Below are 17,082 nucleotides of genomic sequence, written 5' to 3'. Positions count from 1 at the left end.
TTGTTTTTTTTTTTTCTGTTTTAATCAATTTATTGCTTTTGGTAATCGCTTCAGTTTCTTATTGCGGACGCATTCCTTAAAATTGATTTGGCTCGCATTGGTTTTGACCAAAAAATTTGTTGAAAAAACGCTGATGATTCGGAGAATTCGATTTCATTTTCGATTGAATTGATGTTCTGATTCAGAGTGCGATTACCAATTTCGCATTTTCGGAGTTTCGATTTTTGGTTTTTGCTTTCGGGTTGGCTTTTCAGTCCCGTTTCTTTTTTTTTTTTTTTTTTTTGGGGAAAACGCATGGAAACAAAATGGTAATAAAACTGTTTGTTGACTGTTGTTGTTGCTGTTTCTGTTGTTGCTGTGGCTAGTTTGTAGTGGTTGTAGTTGAACTTGAATTCTTGAATTGGACGGTTCTCTGCCGTAGGTGGGGAATACGAATCCGAATTCGGAAATTAGCTCCTCGATCGCTGGCAGTTGCAGTTGCAACGACGGTTGCAGTTGCAGTTGCAGTTGCCAGTGGCACGACCTTGGGAACGACCTTGGAAACTGGTGGATAATTTTGTAGTGTTTTTTTTCTATTTTTTTTTTTTTTTTTTTTTGCCAATTGGGTGTTTTCTGATCGTTGGTAATTTGTCACGAATTTCGTGGATGCTTTGAAGCCAATTTGTCTTGTTTTTGATTTCGATTCGCATTTCTCGATTCAATTTCGACTTCGATTCCAATTTAGTATGCGTTCAATTTCAATTTTCGTTCGATTCGATTTCTCAATTGTTTGTTAAGTTTAGCAAAATTTTGAAACATGTTTGGCCTGATTGATTTGTTGTATATATAAAATGTTAAGTTTTTTTTTTATTTTAGTTATTTCATTTTTTTTTCTATTTTGTTTACTTGCAAGTTGTGATTTTTTTCTTGCGGTTGTCACTAGTGTCTCTTTTTTTCAAACTCAATCGCAGCACCGTTGCCTGTGTTGGGTTTGAATGGGTTTGGTTACGTTGGGGTTTTGGGTTCGGGGTTTGGGGTTCGGGGACTGGTTAAAAAGAACTAAATGTGCGGTAAGTTTAACGTGTTGGGGAACGGGTGGGTCGGTCACACACAAAGAACTTTTTCCAATTTTTTGGGTTGTGTGAGAATGGGGTGTTCTCTGGGGGGGGGACAGTGGATCGCGGGCACCTTCAAGAAGATTCAGATACTTAGGGTTTCGTCGGGGACGACAAGCCAAACTCGCCGCCGGCTGATGATAAATCGTAGGGATGTGGAGGATTGGTTCGATGTGGGGTGTTAGTATTATTAGTTGCTGTTGGGGTTCACGCGAATGCCGTTCTTCTGGCCTTCAAGGGTGCTTAAAGTAGGTGAGGTTTGTTGTGCTCGACCCGAGCTACTTGAGCGTGTCGACGTTGGTGTAAATGTAATGGGGTCAAAGTTCGATTCGGTTCGGTTCGGCACACGTGATATGATACACTAAAAGGACACAGGGCCAGGATCTGGCGCTCTAACAACTAGGATATGTGTAGTAGTTATGAGTGAGGACAGTATGTGCATGATATGTGGCTGGACAGACAGAGATGATAGGAGGAGAGTGCGTGGAAAAGAGGGCGGGGATAATAGACCTCTGTCGGTCGAGCTTCCCTAGCTTCCCTAGTTTTCCTTCATAGTGTTAGTTTCCCACGGGGAATGGGCGACGGGCGACGGGTGACGGGTGACAAGGCCTCGATTGACATGCATACAATACCGAGGCTGGGGCAATAGGGTATTAGGGGGTTGGGGGTTCGGGGGGTGACCTCGGGAGGGGAAGGGGTAAATGAAATATCGCTTTGATGTGAAGACGTTTATTGTAATTATCATGAGTTCAATCGTAAGAATCGTAAGTGGAGTTCTTCACACAGAACCTCATCGCTTCGTATTATACATGGATCTCAACTGCTTTGTTGGCTTGTGGGTGTGTGCATATGTGTGTGTGTGTGCTGTATATACGTAAATATATATTTGCTTGTATTCATAGGTCTTACGCACATACATGTGTCTTTATTTTTACTTAGCAGCACTAAAAATTAACGAACACAGGTGTACTCATCGAAGTATCCGGTTAAACATTTCGGTATCATTATTCAATATTCGCAAAACTAACATTAAATACATATACAAAAAAATCAAAAAAAAAAAAAAACACTATAGTTAAACATTTCTCTTAGCCTAGGCATATGCATCGTTATTCGTATGTGTGTGCGGGTGTGGGTGTGGGTGTGGGCGTGTGCGTGTGCGTGTGTTCGAGTGCGCCTAACCCTAACTTTGAATCAGAATCCGATAACTAGTTTAAAGTACTATATAGAAAAGATCTTTGCAATTGGTCGGTCGTTCGGTCGGTCGCTCCCTCTCGCTTATCGCTTCCTCTTCTGCTAAACTTGTAAACATGTGCTTATCGCTTATCTATAAATCGCAACTCTCAACATCAGATATATATGTATATGTATATTATGTAAATATTAAAAAAACTGCAGATTGGTCATTATTATTTTAGTGAAAAGTAGAAAGAGAGATAATTCGTACGTCTAACGCTTCTCATATCCCCCTAAAATCGATCGCTATACGATCGGCGCCTATCCTAAGTTGTGTATATAGAATATGCTGTCCGATGTCTGTCTGCTCATCATCATATAAATTGTATTTAGTTAAAGCCATTTCGAAGAATTCACTACAGGCACCTCTGCTAGCTCCTACTTAATGGTATTAAGACTTGTACAGCTGACGACAAAGAGTAAACTTGATGTGGTTGTTGGATGGTGGGTGGTGGGATGGAAATGGAAATGGGAATGGAAATGGGATGTGGGTCGAAGTGGTTCTCATAACTACATACTTGAAACTTTACAAACGTGCGGAGGAGGTGGTTGGGCACTATCCCCGGGATAACTAACGGCTATCGTTTAACTCTGTATAAACTGTGTATCCTGCGCTTAGCAACTACCGAAGGCAACTAATTGTAACTAGCCTATACTGTGTGTGTTTGTTTGTGTGCTCATCCGCTCGTCCTCCTACGGCTTCCCCTCCTACGGATTCCCTCAGCGGTTTGAATACGTATATACCCTCCCGATCTTTAATAGTTAATGTGTACAAAAAGCACCGTACCACTCTCGTAATCGTGGGTTTCTCTCTATGTTTCTGTGTGTGTGTGTGTGTGTTCCTAGGTTCCTATGCCTTGCATATGCTCCGTTCATTCAATACCATCGCTGTGGGGCAGCCAACTCAACAAGGACCCGCTGCTGCTACTCCCATTCGCCGCTGTACCGCTCAGAAGTGGCCGCCCCTCAACTGGTGAACCGCTGCTGCTGCTGCTGCTGCTGATGATGATGAGGCTGCTGCTGATGATGCTGCCGGTAGTCGAAGTACATGAAGCCCTATGAGGAGGAGTGGTGGTTGAGCTGCTGCTGCTGGTGCTGCTGGTGGTAGAAGCTGTTGGCCGTGGCCTGGGTGGCGCCGCCGCCCGGCTCCTGCTTCGGCTGCTTGAGGTTGCGGTGGTAGATGCTCTTGTGGTTGCGCAGGCTGTTCAGCGAGCTGTAGACGCGCTTGCAGATGTTGCACACGGGCTCCTTGGTGGGGCGCATGTGCACATTCTGGATGTGGCGCTTGAGGCGCGTCAGCGAGCTCAGGTTCTTGTTGCACGGATTGCACCGGAAATCGTCGCCGCCGCTGGTCGCGCTGTTCAGTCCGCCTCCGCCGCCGCCGCCTCCTCCGCCCCCGCCGCTACCGCCGCCACCGCCGCCGCCGCTGCCCGAGGTGTTGAGCGCCGCATTCATCACGCCCGTGGAGTTGTTCAGCGAACTGTTGGCGCTGCCGCTCGTCGAGGCAGACGCGGATGCCGCAGAGGCCGATGCCGCCGAGGCCGCCATGTTGGCCATCACCGCGGCGAACATCTGCTGCTGGGTGGTGGTGGGCGTGTTCGGCGTGGGCGTGCTGCAGGCCAGGATACCGTTGGGCGTCTGACTGCCGCCGGAGTTGTTCGCCTGCTGTTGCTGGTGTTGTTGTTGCGACATCTGGTGTTGGTGTTGGTGTTGCTGGTGTTGGTGTTGCTGTTGCTGCTGCTGCTGGGGCAGCAGGGCGGTCACCGAGAGGCCGCCGTTGCTGCCGCCGCTGCTTCCGTTCGCTGCGAATGTGGAGAGGTTAAGCCCACAGATGCCGGAGGCACTTGTGATAGCTAAAGGTCGAGTTGTTGGAGTTGTTGTTGTAGTTGTAGTTGTAGTTGTAGTTGTATTTGGTGGTGATGGAGTTGGAGTTTTTATTGAGTTGTTGGAGTTGGAGTTGGAGTTGTTTGTTGGTAGAGAGTAAACGTAGTTGTTGTTGTTGTTGTTGGTAATCAAGTTGTTGTTTTTGGTTGTAGTAGTTGTAGCATTTGTCGTCAGTTTACCTGACGACAAGGTGGGGAAGAAAGTCAGAAAACGTCGCATTAGCCCAAGGACAACGAGTTTTATTGAATTGAATTGGTTTTGGTTTTTTTTCTTTTTTTTTTTTTTTTGTTTTGCCTCAATTTTGCGTGGTTTCTCATTGGTTTCGATTTGGATTTGGATATAGATTTAGATTTTATGTACTTTTGAATTTTTCGATTGGTTTTTCAGTTGTTCTTTTTTTTTTTTTTGTGGGTATTTGCCAGATGGTTATCAGAAAACGAATTTCGTTAGCATTTTTTGCATCAAATATGTAAGTTTGCTTTTATTTCTGCTTTAGCTTTGGCTTTAGCATAGCTAGTCGCTAATTTAACTTTGGATTTATTTTTCGATTGTTCAATCTGTTTTTCTTGCGGAGTGCGTGACATTAGACAGAGAGAGATATACAGAAGGAGAGAGAGAGAGAGACAGAGAGAAGTAGATGGTAAGGTGGGGAATTGGGGGAGGGGGAAATATCGGAAAATGGCATGTGGAAAAGAAAACGGTTGGCTTCGCATGGGAAATGTGAGAAATTTATTTCTTTTTTGATTGTTCGTCGACACTTCAGTTTCCAGTTGTTCACCATTTAACTCGAAACCGAATTGCCGTGACTGCGACTGCGACTCAAACTGTGACTGTGACTGTGACTGTGCCTCAAACTGTGACAGTTGCAGTGCGAATCGATATTCTTTCTTTCTTTTTTGACGGCAGCGCCCGTGGACATCGATGTCGATCTGATCGCACGATCGATGGACACTAACCGATACTCAACGTGTGCAAAATTGGGGTTCTTTTGTTTGGTATTAGGTTTGGTTTGAGGTTCTTGTTGGTTTTTTGGCTAGTTTTGGTTTGGTTTTGGTTTTGGTTTTGGTGTTGGTTTCGGGTTGGTTGTTTGTTGTTGTTGTTGTGGTTGTTTGGTTTGGTTTGTTGTTGTTTTACTCATTACCATAGTGTGCGGTGGTGGTGTGTTGTAATTTACAAAGTAGGATTGGGAGTAGGAGGAGCATTTGAGTTCAGGCGTAGGAGGTTGGGGGGCGGGGGGCGGGGCTAGAGACGAGCCTAGTGTGTGTTTGGGTCTGTTTGTGTGTGTGTGTGTGTCTGGGTGCTCGTGTAAGTTGTTGTTGTAGTGTGTTTGTGTGTGGGTGTACTTGTGTTTGTGTAAAACACCATCACCATAAAAAGTTCATAGTATGCGTATCTGTTCATTCATTGTTCGTGTTTTCTGGCTTCCCGTACCTAGTGTTTTTCTTAGTATCTGTGTTTGTGTTTGTGGTGTGTGTGTGTGTGTAGATATTAAGGGGGTTCGGGGTTATGTGTGGGTGTGTCACTTAAAAAGCACTAGAATTAAACCCTTGCCAAATCATCACCTTCGTCTTAAACATCATCATCTCTCTCCGGTATCTTAATGGTACTTTTTTTTTTTCATTTCGAATTCAATTTCGACATCTTTTTGGTAAATCAATGTTAGCAGAAGTTGGTAAAATTTACATTGTGCTTAGATTACAATTTTTGCTCTCGGTTCTTTTCTCTATTCCTGTTACTGTGGTGGGAGTGGAGGGTTAGTGGATGTACTTGTACTTTTTTAACATCTTTGTACCAATATTACTTCCATTTTGTACTATTTTTTTTTACTACATATGAATATTTTATCTTTTAAAACCCAACTCCTCCATTCCATCCAACAGCCAGCCAACCGATGATCCTTCGAGTTTTCCGTTGCTTTCAATTTGTTTGTGTGCTTAGGTGGTAACTTAAATAGATTGGTGGTTGATACATTTTTCGATTTCCGGCTTTTGCTGGGGTCACCAATTGCGGAACTTAAAATTAGTGAATTTTGAATGCTTCGCACGGGAGTTAAAGTAATTTTAATTTATTCTAGGTATGCTAGGCGTAAGCTAATACTCTGATTACTCTGATTTCTTCTCTTCTGGCTGTGTTTGTGTGTGTGTCTGTGTGTTCTTTGGTTCAATCAAAGGAGCAACAAATATGAATGTATATAGGCGTAATTTAAGCGGTTTCTCAATTAAGTTGTATATACTTGAAGCCTTGAAATGTTGGTTGAGTTACTTTCAGTTTGTGTTCTTTAGTGCTGGGGGGGGTGTTGGGGATGGGTTCTTGGGGAAGGGGAGGCGGGGGCAGGAAGTGGGGTTGGGGGTGGGTGTGATTGTATCATGTATCGAGTTGTCTGCTTGGGGGTCGCCTGTAGCGGCAGTGGTTGTATCTTTGAATCCATTGGGGGTTTAGTAAAGCGGATTTATATACGTATACAGGGGGTTAGATCGATCAATTCTTAACAATATTTATATATATACTTTGTTTCATATATATACGAGTGTGGGTAGGTAGAAAAATATATATATGTGTATAGTTCTCACGATTATTGGGGGGGAATTTTAAATTTTGGTCGGTTAGTACAATTGGAAAGTAAATAAAGATTAGCGTTAGTCGATCAACTTCGGTATTAGTTCACTCTGATGATCTTTTGTTAGCTGTTGGAGCGCATAATAGAGTTCATGTATGTGTGTGTGTGTGTGTTTGTGCTTGAGTGTGTGTGTGTGGGCGGGGATGTATGTGAGTGAGTGAGTGTGTGTGCTTTTAACCTCATTGAATGGCAAAAGTTTCGCCTTTCCTTCTCAATTTCGAATTCACGAGGCTCTCGTTAATTCTTGTGTGTGTGCGTCCTGTGGCGGGTCTATGCGTGTGTGTGTGCGTATGTGTTAGTGTGGCCAGGTGATCAAGTGAGATCGGTTGGGCCGCAGTGTGGCCATGTAGGTTATCAAGTTTGGAACGTGCGTTTGTAGAGTGGGAACACATTGCGTTGTAGTATAGATTTGCCGAGAGTCGCTCAACGAAACGGAACTAGTCGGAACGGAATGAAACTAACCGCGCCTGGTGTGTACTGTACCTTGCCGTGTACTGTGTGAACAAATGCCAATCTGTGCTGAGCTCTGACTGATCTTCCGACCCCGGTAAACACTGGGGGGGGCGTCAGATCGGAGGCCTAGGATATTTAAAGGATTTACATGTACCTGGTTGTGCACTGATTTCTGTATTCGCAACCAAGATTTAAGTGTATTGGAATTGCGTGGGGAAAACGTTGGGCTATTGGGGGTTTCGGTTTTGGGGGTCTGGTAGGAATATGTGTGTGTGTGTGTGTGTGCTTAAAGCAAGGTGGTGTGGCCGAATTCAAGGGAACAAGAGACGACCCAGGGGCAATGGAGGTAACTTTTCCGGGGACAGGGTGGTGGTAAATCAAATGAAAACCGCTTTTTCCTCCATCACAGGCTGTAGGGGCTTCGACAGTTGTTAACAAAAGACACATTGAAAATTAATGTGAAAATTCGTTCGAATGCAATTGTTGTAAATAAAGCTTTTCTTTTGACTTTGCTGATGGGAGCGGGTCGATGGGTGGTATATTTGGTTCGGGTGGGGTTTACATAATTTTAGACACAAGCACGACGACGTACAAATAAAGGAAAGAGTTCAATATTCAATATATATATATATATTATGTAGGTATGTATATATTCGATCTTCAAATGCGTTGCGTTTTATATGGAAACTAAAAGTTCACACCAATAAAATTTCGATTGCAAAATGTACTCGGTGTTCGCTTCTCTGCGGGTCTTATTTTCCCGTGTCATGTCTAGTGTTAATCTGCTGTTTTTCTTGAAACTGGGACTAACCGAACGGAACGTAGGGTTGGAACTCAAACAAAAATGTTGGTTGGAAATACAATAAACGAAAACGCAACGGAGTGGGATTACTGGAAATCTAGTCTACTAAAATAATAGATTGACATCGAACTGATATTAGTTTAAAAGAGGAGAATAACGGAGCCGGGAGGGCAGAGAATGTTGGGATCGTGGGGTGTTTGTGGGGTTTGGAACGCTTTTAAAAATTCTATGCATGTGTTGGTAGTGGGAGAGTGTGTTGGTGGTTGGCGTGTCTTTGGTGTGTGTGTGGGGGTGCGTGTTTGCTGTTGTTTGTAATACATTTGTTTGTGTTTGATTGGTTTTACTTGAGTTTCTTTTATTACGAATACAAAAAATTAGCACACAAAATGGAACAAAGCGAAACGAAACGGAAAGAATGCAAAACAAACGGAAGAGTAAGTCTTAACGAATTGCGCAAACAAAACAGGAAACAAAGATTAGCAAACAAAGATCACAATGTGTGTCGTGTTAGGTAGTTTTTGGCCTGATTATAATTTCACTTCACATTTCGGAAATGCAAAAGATGGATCGAGCGGGAGTGTAGTGGCTGCCAAGTCGCAACACCATTTAATTCCCGAGGACGGGACTCAAATTGCTGTGGCCTAACCGCAGCATAACGAGAGTGTGTGAGCGTGTGGCGCGAAACTTGTGATAGAATTTTGCTAAACACTTTGCGGCTGGGAGGACCAACTAGGAAGCTGGGGGCGCTGGCAGTTAATTAATTTCGCGTAGTTCATCAAACAAGCCGATGATTTGGGAATTTAAAATGAGCGGATGTGTGTGTTGGTTAATCCGCTCTGCTTTTTGTTTGCTGTTTGCTGTTTGCCGTTGACTGTTTGCCAAAGTTTCGCGGCTGGCGTTTGTTTAGCAATTACCCTGCTACTGAAATCATTATGCATTGCTCCTCCTGACGACAGCATCAGCATCAGTATCTGTGGCGCTTTTGTCGAACTTGAATGTAGTATGACAGGGAGCCCGACTAGCTGCATGTGCACGTAAGTACTATACTAGGGTGTATCTGGGCACTTGGGGGGCTTTCTTTTCTGGCATGTGCGTGTGTGAGGGTGTGAGTGTGTGACCGAAACAAATGAAAACATTTACCATCGAAACAATCAAACAAGAAAGAAATTTATACGCTTAATGCGCTACGACGGCAACTCGACTTGGAATCGCAACGAACTGAAAACCGATTGTTTTTTATCATTACTATGTATTTTTTTTTTTTTTTTTTTTTTTTTGGAGGGAGGGATTTTGGGTGAGAAGTAAAGCGCATTGTGTTCAGTTCGGTTTGGGTCTGCCGTTGCTTTGCTTCCAAGGATCAAGTTCGAATTCGTATTTGGATACGGGTGCGGATTCGAGTTGAGTCAAACGGGAAATAAATCGAAAGTTAAATCAAAAGTCCTGCTCCTGATCGACACGCATACATATGCGACATGTATGTATGTGTGTGTCCTCAAGTCAGTCAAAACGCAAAAATCGAAAGAAATCAAAGAACAACGAACGAAAACGGTAATGGTAATGATAACCAAAAATAGATTATAGATTACAACCAAAAACAAATAAATTGAACATTAAACTAGATCGAAACGATTTAATCAAATAATTTACGGGCAGATAAAATGATCTCTCAGCAGTTTAGGTAGTAATTTGGACTTAGATTCTCGCTTTGGTTTCAATTTCAATTTCAATTTCAATTTCAAGCTTTAGATTTGGATTCGTATTCTTGAGATTTAGGTTTACGTTTGCTTTTAGCCTTTCATTTCTTTAGGTATTTCTGGTATCTGACTTGCATAGACTCTTTGGTATATATTATTATTTTGGTTCTTGCATTTGCATTTGCATTTGATGTAAAAAATGTAATAATGAGCTTTTGAGCGCAAATAGAGCGGAACAATAGAGTACGGATAGAGAAATGCTCGGACTCACCTTGAGGGGACACGGCGAGGTCACCGGACTGCTGCAACTGTGTGTTGAGACCTGTTGATCGGTGATCGTTTTGGCAACCGACAACCAACGGGGGCGTCAGCCAGAAAGAGAGAGGGAGAGAGCGGGAAAGCGAGAGAGGGGAAGAGATGGAGAGAGAAAGCGAGAAAGGGAGAAAGCGTTGGTTAGTTAGTTAGTCAGTTAGCCCTTCTTCGCACGTTGCGCATACGCACCAAGCAACGCTGAGGGATCGAGATTGCTCATGGCGAAGCTGAAGGGGGTGGCGTTGAAGATCTTGTTCTCCGCCTGCGACATGATGAACTGCGGGGCGTCGGGGTGCGAGTTGAGTACGTTGCTGATCTCCTCGTCGTTGCCAGAGCTGGAAAAGGGTTTTTGAGGGGTTAGATTTGGCAATTGCAGTGTTGCGAAACTACTTAAAAAGCAATGCGTTTGCAAAGAGAACTTTACGCACTATCTTTGCAAAAGCAATGCCTTGGAAAACGGGTTAGATTTGGCAATTGCAGTGTTGCGAAACTACTTAAAAAGCAATGCGTTTGCAAAGAGAACTTTACACACAATCTTTGCAAAAACAATGCCTTGGAATAGGGGTTAGATTTGGTAATTGCAGTGTTGCGAAACTACTTAAAAAGCAATGCGTTTGCAAAGAGAACTTTACGCACTATCTTTCCAAAAGCAATGCCTTTGAAAAGGACCTTTTACTCTACAGTGAACCCACCTTAAAGAACCCTTGCCGCCGTCTCCGCTGCTGGAGCGGTTGGCGTCGTGCTCGCCGGTGGAGTCGTTGCTATGCTCGTCGTTGGCATTGGCGTTGTTGTTCGAGCAGACCAGCTCCATGGGCTCCGACTTGACGTCATCGGCTCCAGCCCGTGCCAGCGGCGAGGGTGTGAGGCTGCTCAGCTTGTCGCTGATGGAGATTCCGTTGCCGTTGCTCGCTCCGTTGCCGTTGCCATTGCCAGAGTTTCCATTGCCAGTGGGTCCGTTTCCTGTTCGGAATAGTGTGGAGTGGAGTAAACCCCAAAGGGGAGATTGATATGTAATGTAACATAGGTGCGAGTAGACAGAATAGACCGCCGAATAGACGACACTCACGCTTCTCCTCCTTCAGCGGCGGTGTGTTGTTGTTGTTGTGGTGCTTGATCGTACTGAAGTCGGCCGGCGTCTGCTGGGGCGAGGCGCTGCGCGCATGGAGCGGCGGCAAGTCGGGGCTGTTGTTGTTGCTGCCACTGCCGGCGCCGCCGCCGGAGAGCGGCAGGCCGTTGTCCGAGCCACGGAGCCGCTTGAGGACGTGCGAGGTCTCCTCGGCGGCAGCCACCACGGCGCTGTTGCGGTGCATCATGGCCATGCGCTTCAGCAGCTGGTTGTTGATGTGCGGGGGCAGCGAGGAGCCCGCCGGCGGCGGCGGGGAGCCCGCTCCCTGGCGACTGAACAAGGTCGACGGGCCGCCGTCGTCGTGCAGCGCACCGTGGTGCGGATGCTGTTGCAAGTGGGCGTGGGCGTGGGCATGGGCGTTGAGCGGCGTGCGACCGCCGGCGTTGGCCAGGTTCTGTATTTGGGCCAAGTGCTGTCGAGGCAGAAGGCAGAAGTCTATAGTTGTTATCCTGTCCATTATCCTGCAGAAAGGGTTTACTTACGCTATGTGTGTCCTCGGCCTGCTGCTGGGTGAGTCCGGAGACGCGCAGCACCTCGGCGGTCTTGAGGAAGGATTGCAGCGACTTCTGGTGCACGTTCACCTCGCCGTGGTAGATGAACTCCACCAGCGAGTGCAGGTCCATGAAGTTCACATCCTGCAGCAGAATGACCGGATGTTTGCAGGGAGTGCTCTGCAAAATGGGAATGCAAGTGGAATCGGAGTTGCAGTTCGCTTGTTGCTCGTTACGATTATATTCGGTTGGTCAGTTAGTGAGTCAGATGAACCCTCCCTTCCCTCCCTCCGTCCTCCGCCCTTCGATAAGCCTGTTTGCCAGCGCAATTATCAGGGGGCTCTGGCCCAGACAACCTTCAATTGTCGCTAAAAAGTCAACAGGCCAACGCGCGATTTGAAGTTTGCATTCGCCGGTTTCACTGGTTTCGCTTTTCGCATTCACCAGCCAGCTGCAGTTTTTACCCATGTGCCACATGTGTGTGTGTGTGTGTATGCTAGTGTGTATGGTAGTGTGTGTGTTTGTATTCCTCTGGCAATCCCCATTCCACTTGGCACATTCAGGGCCACCAGTGCATTCCAGTTTGTGCTGCGTGTGTGTACAGTGAATTTCACTTATCAAGTGGAACTCCAACAAAGGGAACTGCTCCTCGTTTCCTCAGCTCCTCAGCTCCTCTGCTCTTTCATTTTCAGTTGCTGTTTCTGTTTCTGCTTGGCTAGAAATTGGGTCAAGTCGTCGCCTCGTCTTTTGTTGCTGTTTTCCCCGTTTTCCCCCCGTTTTCCCCGGTTTCCCTGCCCTCGAACAGGCCCTGCATCCCGTGTGTTTTGTCTTATTTACTGGCTTGTGCAATTTATGTGCTCTCGCACACACACACACATGCAGGCAAGCAAGCACTGGATATTTGCGATTGAGTTAGCGCTAAAAGATTGCCAGTGCATTGGAGTGAGTGAGCGAGTGCCGTGTATCTGTGGGATTGCGAAATTGAGGTCAATTTGACGAAAGACGAATGGCGGAGGTTGAAGGGAAGTGGCGAAGTGATCGGAGGATCGGAAGATCTCCCCCTTGACTGCTGCAGCTGGCACTTCATGCAAATGAGCCAAATGAGCCAAATGAGGCGCTGTGGGCGTGGCCCTGACCGTTACACAGAAGCCAGAAATGCTTTTAGCAAATGCCTCCAGCTCAGCAGCAGCAGCAGCAGCGGCCATTAAGCCAGCCCTCTAGCCCCTGGCCAAGTGGCCTGACTATTCCAAGTCCGAGTTCGCTTGCGAATGCGAATGGGATTCAGAGTCCCAAAAGGGGGTTGGGTCTTGTCGCTGGCTTTTGTTGTTTGGCAGTTTTACACCTAATTAAAATAATGCTCTGCAGTTAATTAAATATTTATGCATAGGCGCAAAGTCGCGCACAATTGCGACGCCAAGTACTGGACGTACTGGAACTGGGTTCTCCTTCTCCTGCTGGGCAAGAGCCAAGTGTCTGCTTCTCCTTCTTCTTCTACTACTGCTACAGACTACTGTCCACTGTCTCCTTTGTCCAGCACCTCCTGCTGCTGCTGCTGCTGCTTGTCCACTTGCCCACTTGTATGTATTTCAAATTGAATTTACAAAGTTTTGTGCCATTCCCCGTTGCTGTTGCTGTTGCCTTTGCCGCTTTTTGTGTTGCACTCTGCCAGCCAGCAAAGTTTTGTATACTAATTTCTTGGGTACATAATTTTGCACAACAACAACAAATGGGAATGCACAAAAAAAAAAAGGAAACAAAAAACAAAAAAATACAAAAAAAAAAAAAACAAACTCAAGAAAAATTCACTCGGCCTTTTCCCTTTGTTGGCGTTGCTGTTTTTTGTCCCGCTGCATTTAGTTGGCCTTTTTAACAAATTAAATGCCGACTTTTTCTGCTCGCGCAATTTCTTGTTCCGCTGGAGGAGGAGTGAAAGGGGGGAGGGGGGCGGGGAAGGTGCAGCAAACTTTGCCAGGGACTTCTTGACATGTTCTTGTTTCGGTTCCTGTCCTCCGTTGCCATAGCCGTTGCGTAATCAGCGCTGGATTGGCCCTTGGCTCCTGGCTCCCCTCCCCAACCCCCACCCCCTTCCCTCTCTCTCCCTTGCTTTCTCCTAATTGCAGTTATTTCCAAAAACCAAACAGAACTGACAAGTTTGCCGCGCTGTGTTCGCTTTTTGTTTGTCGGCCTCGCGCATAATTTGGAACAAAAACGGAAAATAATAACGGAAAGCAGCAAGTTTTCTATCATGTTAACAAATCATGTCGAAAGAGACAGTAACAGTAACAGTAACGAGGATGAGGAGGAGGAGGAGAAGGAGGAGTGGGGGGGGGGGGGACTTTGTAATTTATATAATTTCTGCTGCAGGACCTCCTCCTTGCCCCGCCTTCTTCGCCTTCCCCCGCCCCCCTTCCACCGCCAATGACAGCTCCAAATGGCAAACGTCGAGGCTGTCGTCGTTCTTTCTTCCTTTTCCCCCTGCCATCCCCTCTTCCTCTTCCTCGCCCTCTCCCTCTCTAACTGGCATGCCCCGTCCCTGTCGCTCAAAAACCGCAATTGCGTGCAAATATTTTCAATGCAGGCAGTGCAAAGTTTTGGCGGGCAAACGTCGGCAACAACAGCGGTTCACATAATTTTAATGTCATAATGAAAATAATGAAGCAAACTGCGGGCTTCGAAGGGGCGGAAAGGGGCGGGGCAGGGCGGTCTGCATTAGTTGCAAGTTACTTCGACTACGACTGCGACTTGGGCCGCAACTTCAAGGATTAGCCGGGAGCTACACCAGCAAGGGGAAGGAAGGATGTGGAGTGGGGAAGTGCATGCTTCTGGCATTTACGCTCCTGCGGCGGATTCATTTCGGCCTACTTCAGTACTCCAGCGGAAAGAAATGCGAACTCAGATCCGCATGCGTTGCATGATCAGGGAACACAAATCAATCATACGTAGCGTTGTCCCAGCGGAATGTCCCTGCCTGCAATCGATTCATTTGCACCGCAAATTCCGCCAGAAGTGAATAAATAGCCTGAATGACAGGGCCAACGTCGCTGTGAGCCAGAAATTATAACGTGTTTCGGCTGTACGTCTTCCTTCCTTTCTTCCCTTTCGTTTGCCTTTCCTTTGTCCGTCCCCCGTCCCCCGTCCCCCTCCCCCTTTCCATCCCCCCTTTCCCCCATCCGCCTTTCCCCACAATCTGCCGACAATTGCCGTGTTTGTGTCTATCGCGACTCTTGCCGATTTTCTCGTCCTTTTTCTTACTCCGTCTGTTATTTGCTATTGTGTGCAACTAAATAAATTAAAATGCAAGCGAAACGTCAGCCCCCCGCCCCCCCCTCCCCCGTTCGCTCACCACTCGGCTAAACTTACTCCTTCCTAGCCGTGCAGTTTTAGCTAAAAGCAAACAACTATTTACCCACTTCCTCCAAACTTTGACTGCGGCGGAAAGGGACTGGTTGTGCGGCTTTAAAGTAATTCCCTCGCAGCTTAGAGGCGCATTTTTGGCAGTCAAAAGCGATCACAATCCCGATGCGGACCTGACTTGCCAAGAAACTCCGGCACTTCCACCACAGATGAGCACAAATCTAGGGCTTTTCAGGCTGCAGTTGCATTTTCATATGGGGCAGGGATATATATAGACCATAGCCTCCAAGTTGGGGGCGAGGGTGAAGTGAGTACAAAGCAGGAAACTGGAGCTGAGACATCGCCGGCTGCTGCACACATGTGTGCACTGCGAGATAAGGAGGCACATCTCTAAAGAGAAAGAGCGAGAAATTTGCGATCGGTGCTAAGTGGGTCACGCACACACACACACAGAGCTGTGTGCGTAGTTAACGGTAACTGCAAATACAGTTGCGAAAGTGCTCAGAAGGGAAATCATGACCAACATTTCTCCCAGGGTTGTATTCAATCTATAAAAGTTCTCAACATTTAAAAAAAATCACTTCATCAAGGACATTTTGTATCTACTTGGTTCCTTGATTTGATTTTATTTATATGAATCTGTTCAAAACTCATATCCCTTGGGATGATTAACAGTATTGATACTTCTCCCCGCCCCAAAAAACAAATGGTGTTATGATAATATGATATTATGGCTTAGACATTGGGGGCACTCACCTTGAGCAGCTCGCGGAAGTAGGGACTGCAGGCGGAGAGGACGACGCGGTGTGCCTTGATGCTTCGTCCTTCGCAGGCGAGCGTTACATCCACGAAGGCCTCGTCGTCCCGCAGGTTCTCGAATGCCGACGTGATGCTGCTCTGGTAGTTGTTCCAGCGGAGGCAGAAGTGCTGTGTGTCGTCCATTTCGATGGGCTGATTCTGATTCTGATTCGGATTGCGGTTGTTCCTGGGATTATGCTCCTGTTCTTGTTCCTGGTCGACGACGGACGTGGGCGTGGCTGCAGGCGTTGATATGGGCGTTGGTGTTTGTATTGGTGTTGGCGTTGGTGTTGGTGTTGGTGTTGGGGTTACTGTGGGTGTGATCTGCCGAGCGTTGTGGTCGTTGTTGTGGCTGCTGTTGTTGTTGTTGTTGTGATCGTCGTCAACTGACACAACGCTGGCCTTCTTCGAGGTCACCTTCTTGCGTATTTTGACGGCTTTTCCCTTGCCCCCCGATAGAAAGGATGTTGAAAGCGCAGTGGCTCTCGATGATTCTTCTTCTTCTTCTTTGGTTGCCTTCGGTAGTATTTGCTGTCGTTGGATATCTCGCCGCTGATTTACCGATTGTGTTGTTCGCTAGCTGCCTAATGATTATTTAACTGCAAGCGAAAAGAAAGCAGAAGAGCAAACAATTAGAATTTGAGTTGAAATCGGATTACAAGTGGACCGACCGACCCCTCCCCCTCCCCCTCCCCCTTTAAGTTCACTGCAGTTCAGAGTTCGCCTCGAAGTTGCTTTTGTTTTTATACGCGGATTTGTGCTGTGCGAGCTGAAAGTTGTGCATTTGTTTCTGCTTTGCTACGGTTTTTTGCTCTGTTTTCGCGTTTTTTTGCCTGTTCTGTTCTGCTTCTGTTGCTGCTGCTGTTTCGCTTGCAACTATGCGAAATGTTTAAAAATTGTTAACAAATGCAGTTTAAAATGTCAACCACGGCGACGACGCAGCAGCAAAAACCATTTCTATGTCACACGGCGAATCAAAATTAAATAAACTATCAAGACGACAATTAGCACTCGCAGCGACCGAAGAAGCAGCACAAGCAAAAAATTTATAACGAGTGCAGAACCGCCGAAAAAAAAAAAAAAACAAAGCAAAAATGCTATATAAAAACGGAGTGAAAACAGCCAACGCATCGCAAATGGGAGGAGTAAAAATGGGAATTATAACAAATGTGAGTATACGAAGAACACTTGTATGTACGGCGGGATGGAAACGGGATCGGG

The 17,082-nt window shown here is 46.2% G+C and overlaps 1 protein-coding gene across 2 annotated transcripts in view; it reads right to left on the bottom strand.

The window, feature by feature from the left end:
- LOC108097185 (broad-complex core protein isoforms 1/2/3/4/5) overlaps positions 1-17,082 on the bottom strand; it is a 49,737-nt gene that overhangs the window by 18,383 nt on the left and 14,272 nt on the right. For both annotated transcript variants that reach the window (XR_001771763.2, XM_017199329.2), the window contains exons 2-7: positions 15,820-16,460; positions 11,701-11,889; positions 11,159-11,630; positions 10,785-11,052; positions 10,282-10,427; positions 10,052-10,102 (exon numbers count right to left, since the gene is read on the bottom strand). Coding sequence is in view for 1 of the 2 variants with exons in the window: in XM_017199329.2 (XP_017054818.1) it covers positions 10,052-10,102; positions 10,282-10,427; positions 10,785-11,052; positions 11,159-11,630; positions 11,701-11,889; positions 15,820-16,005 (1,312 nt within the window). In the remaining variant the exon portion in view is untranslated. The remainder of the gene's footprint in view (positions 1-10,051; positions 10,103-10,281; positions 10,428-10,784; positions 11,053-11,158; positions 11,631-11,700; positions 11,890-15,819; positions 16,461-17,082) is intronic.

This window comes from Drosophila ficusphila, unplaced genomic scaffold, assembly GCF_018152265.1.
Source record: "Drosophila ficusphila isolate 14025-0441.05 unplaced genomic scaffold, ASM1815226v1 contig_198, whole genome shotgun sequence".
Classification (NCBI taxonomy): domain Eukaryota; kingdom Metazoa; phylum Arthropoda; class Insecta; order Diptera; family Drosophilidae; genus Drosophila; species Drosophila ficusphila.
The sequence above is the reverse complement of the archived record's forward strand: the minus strand, read 5'-3'. Positions and strand labels throughout refer to the sequence as shown.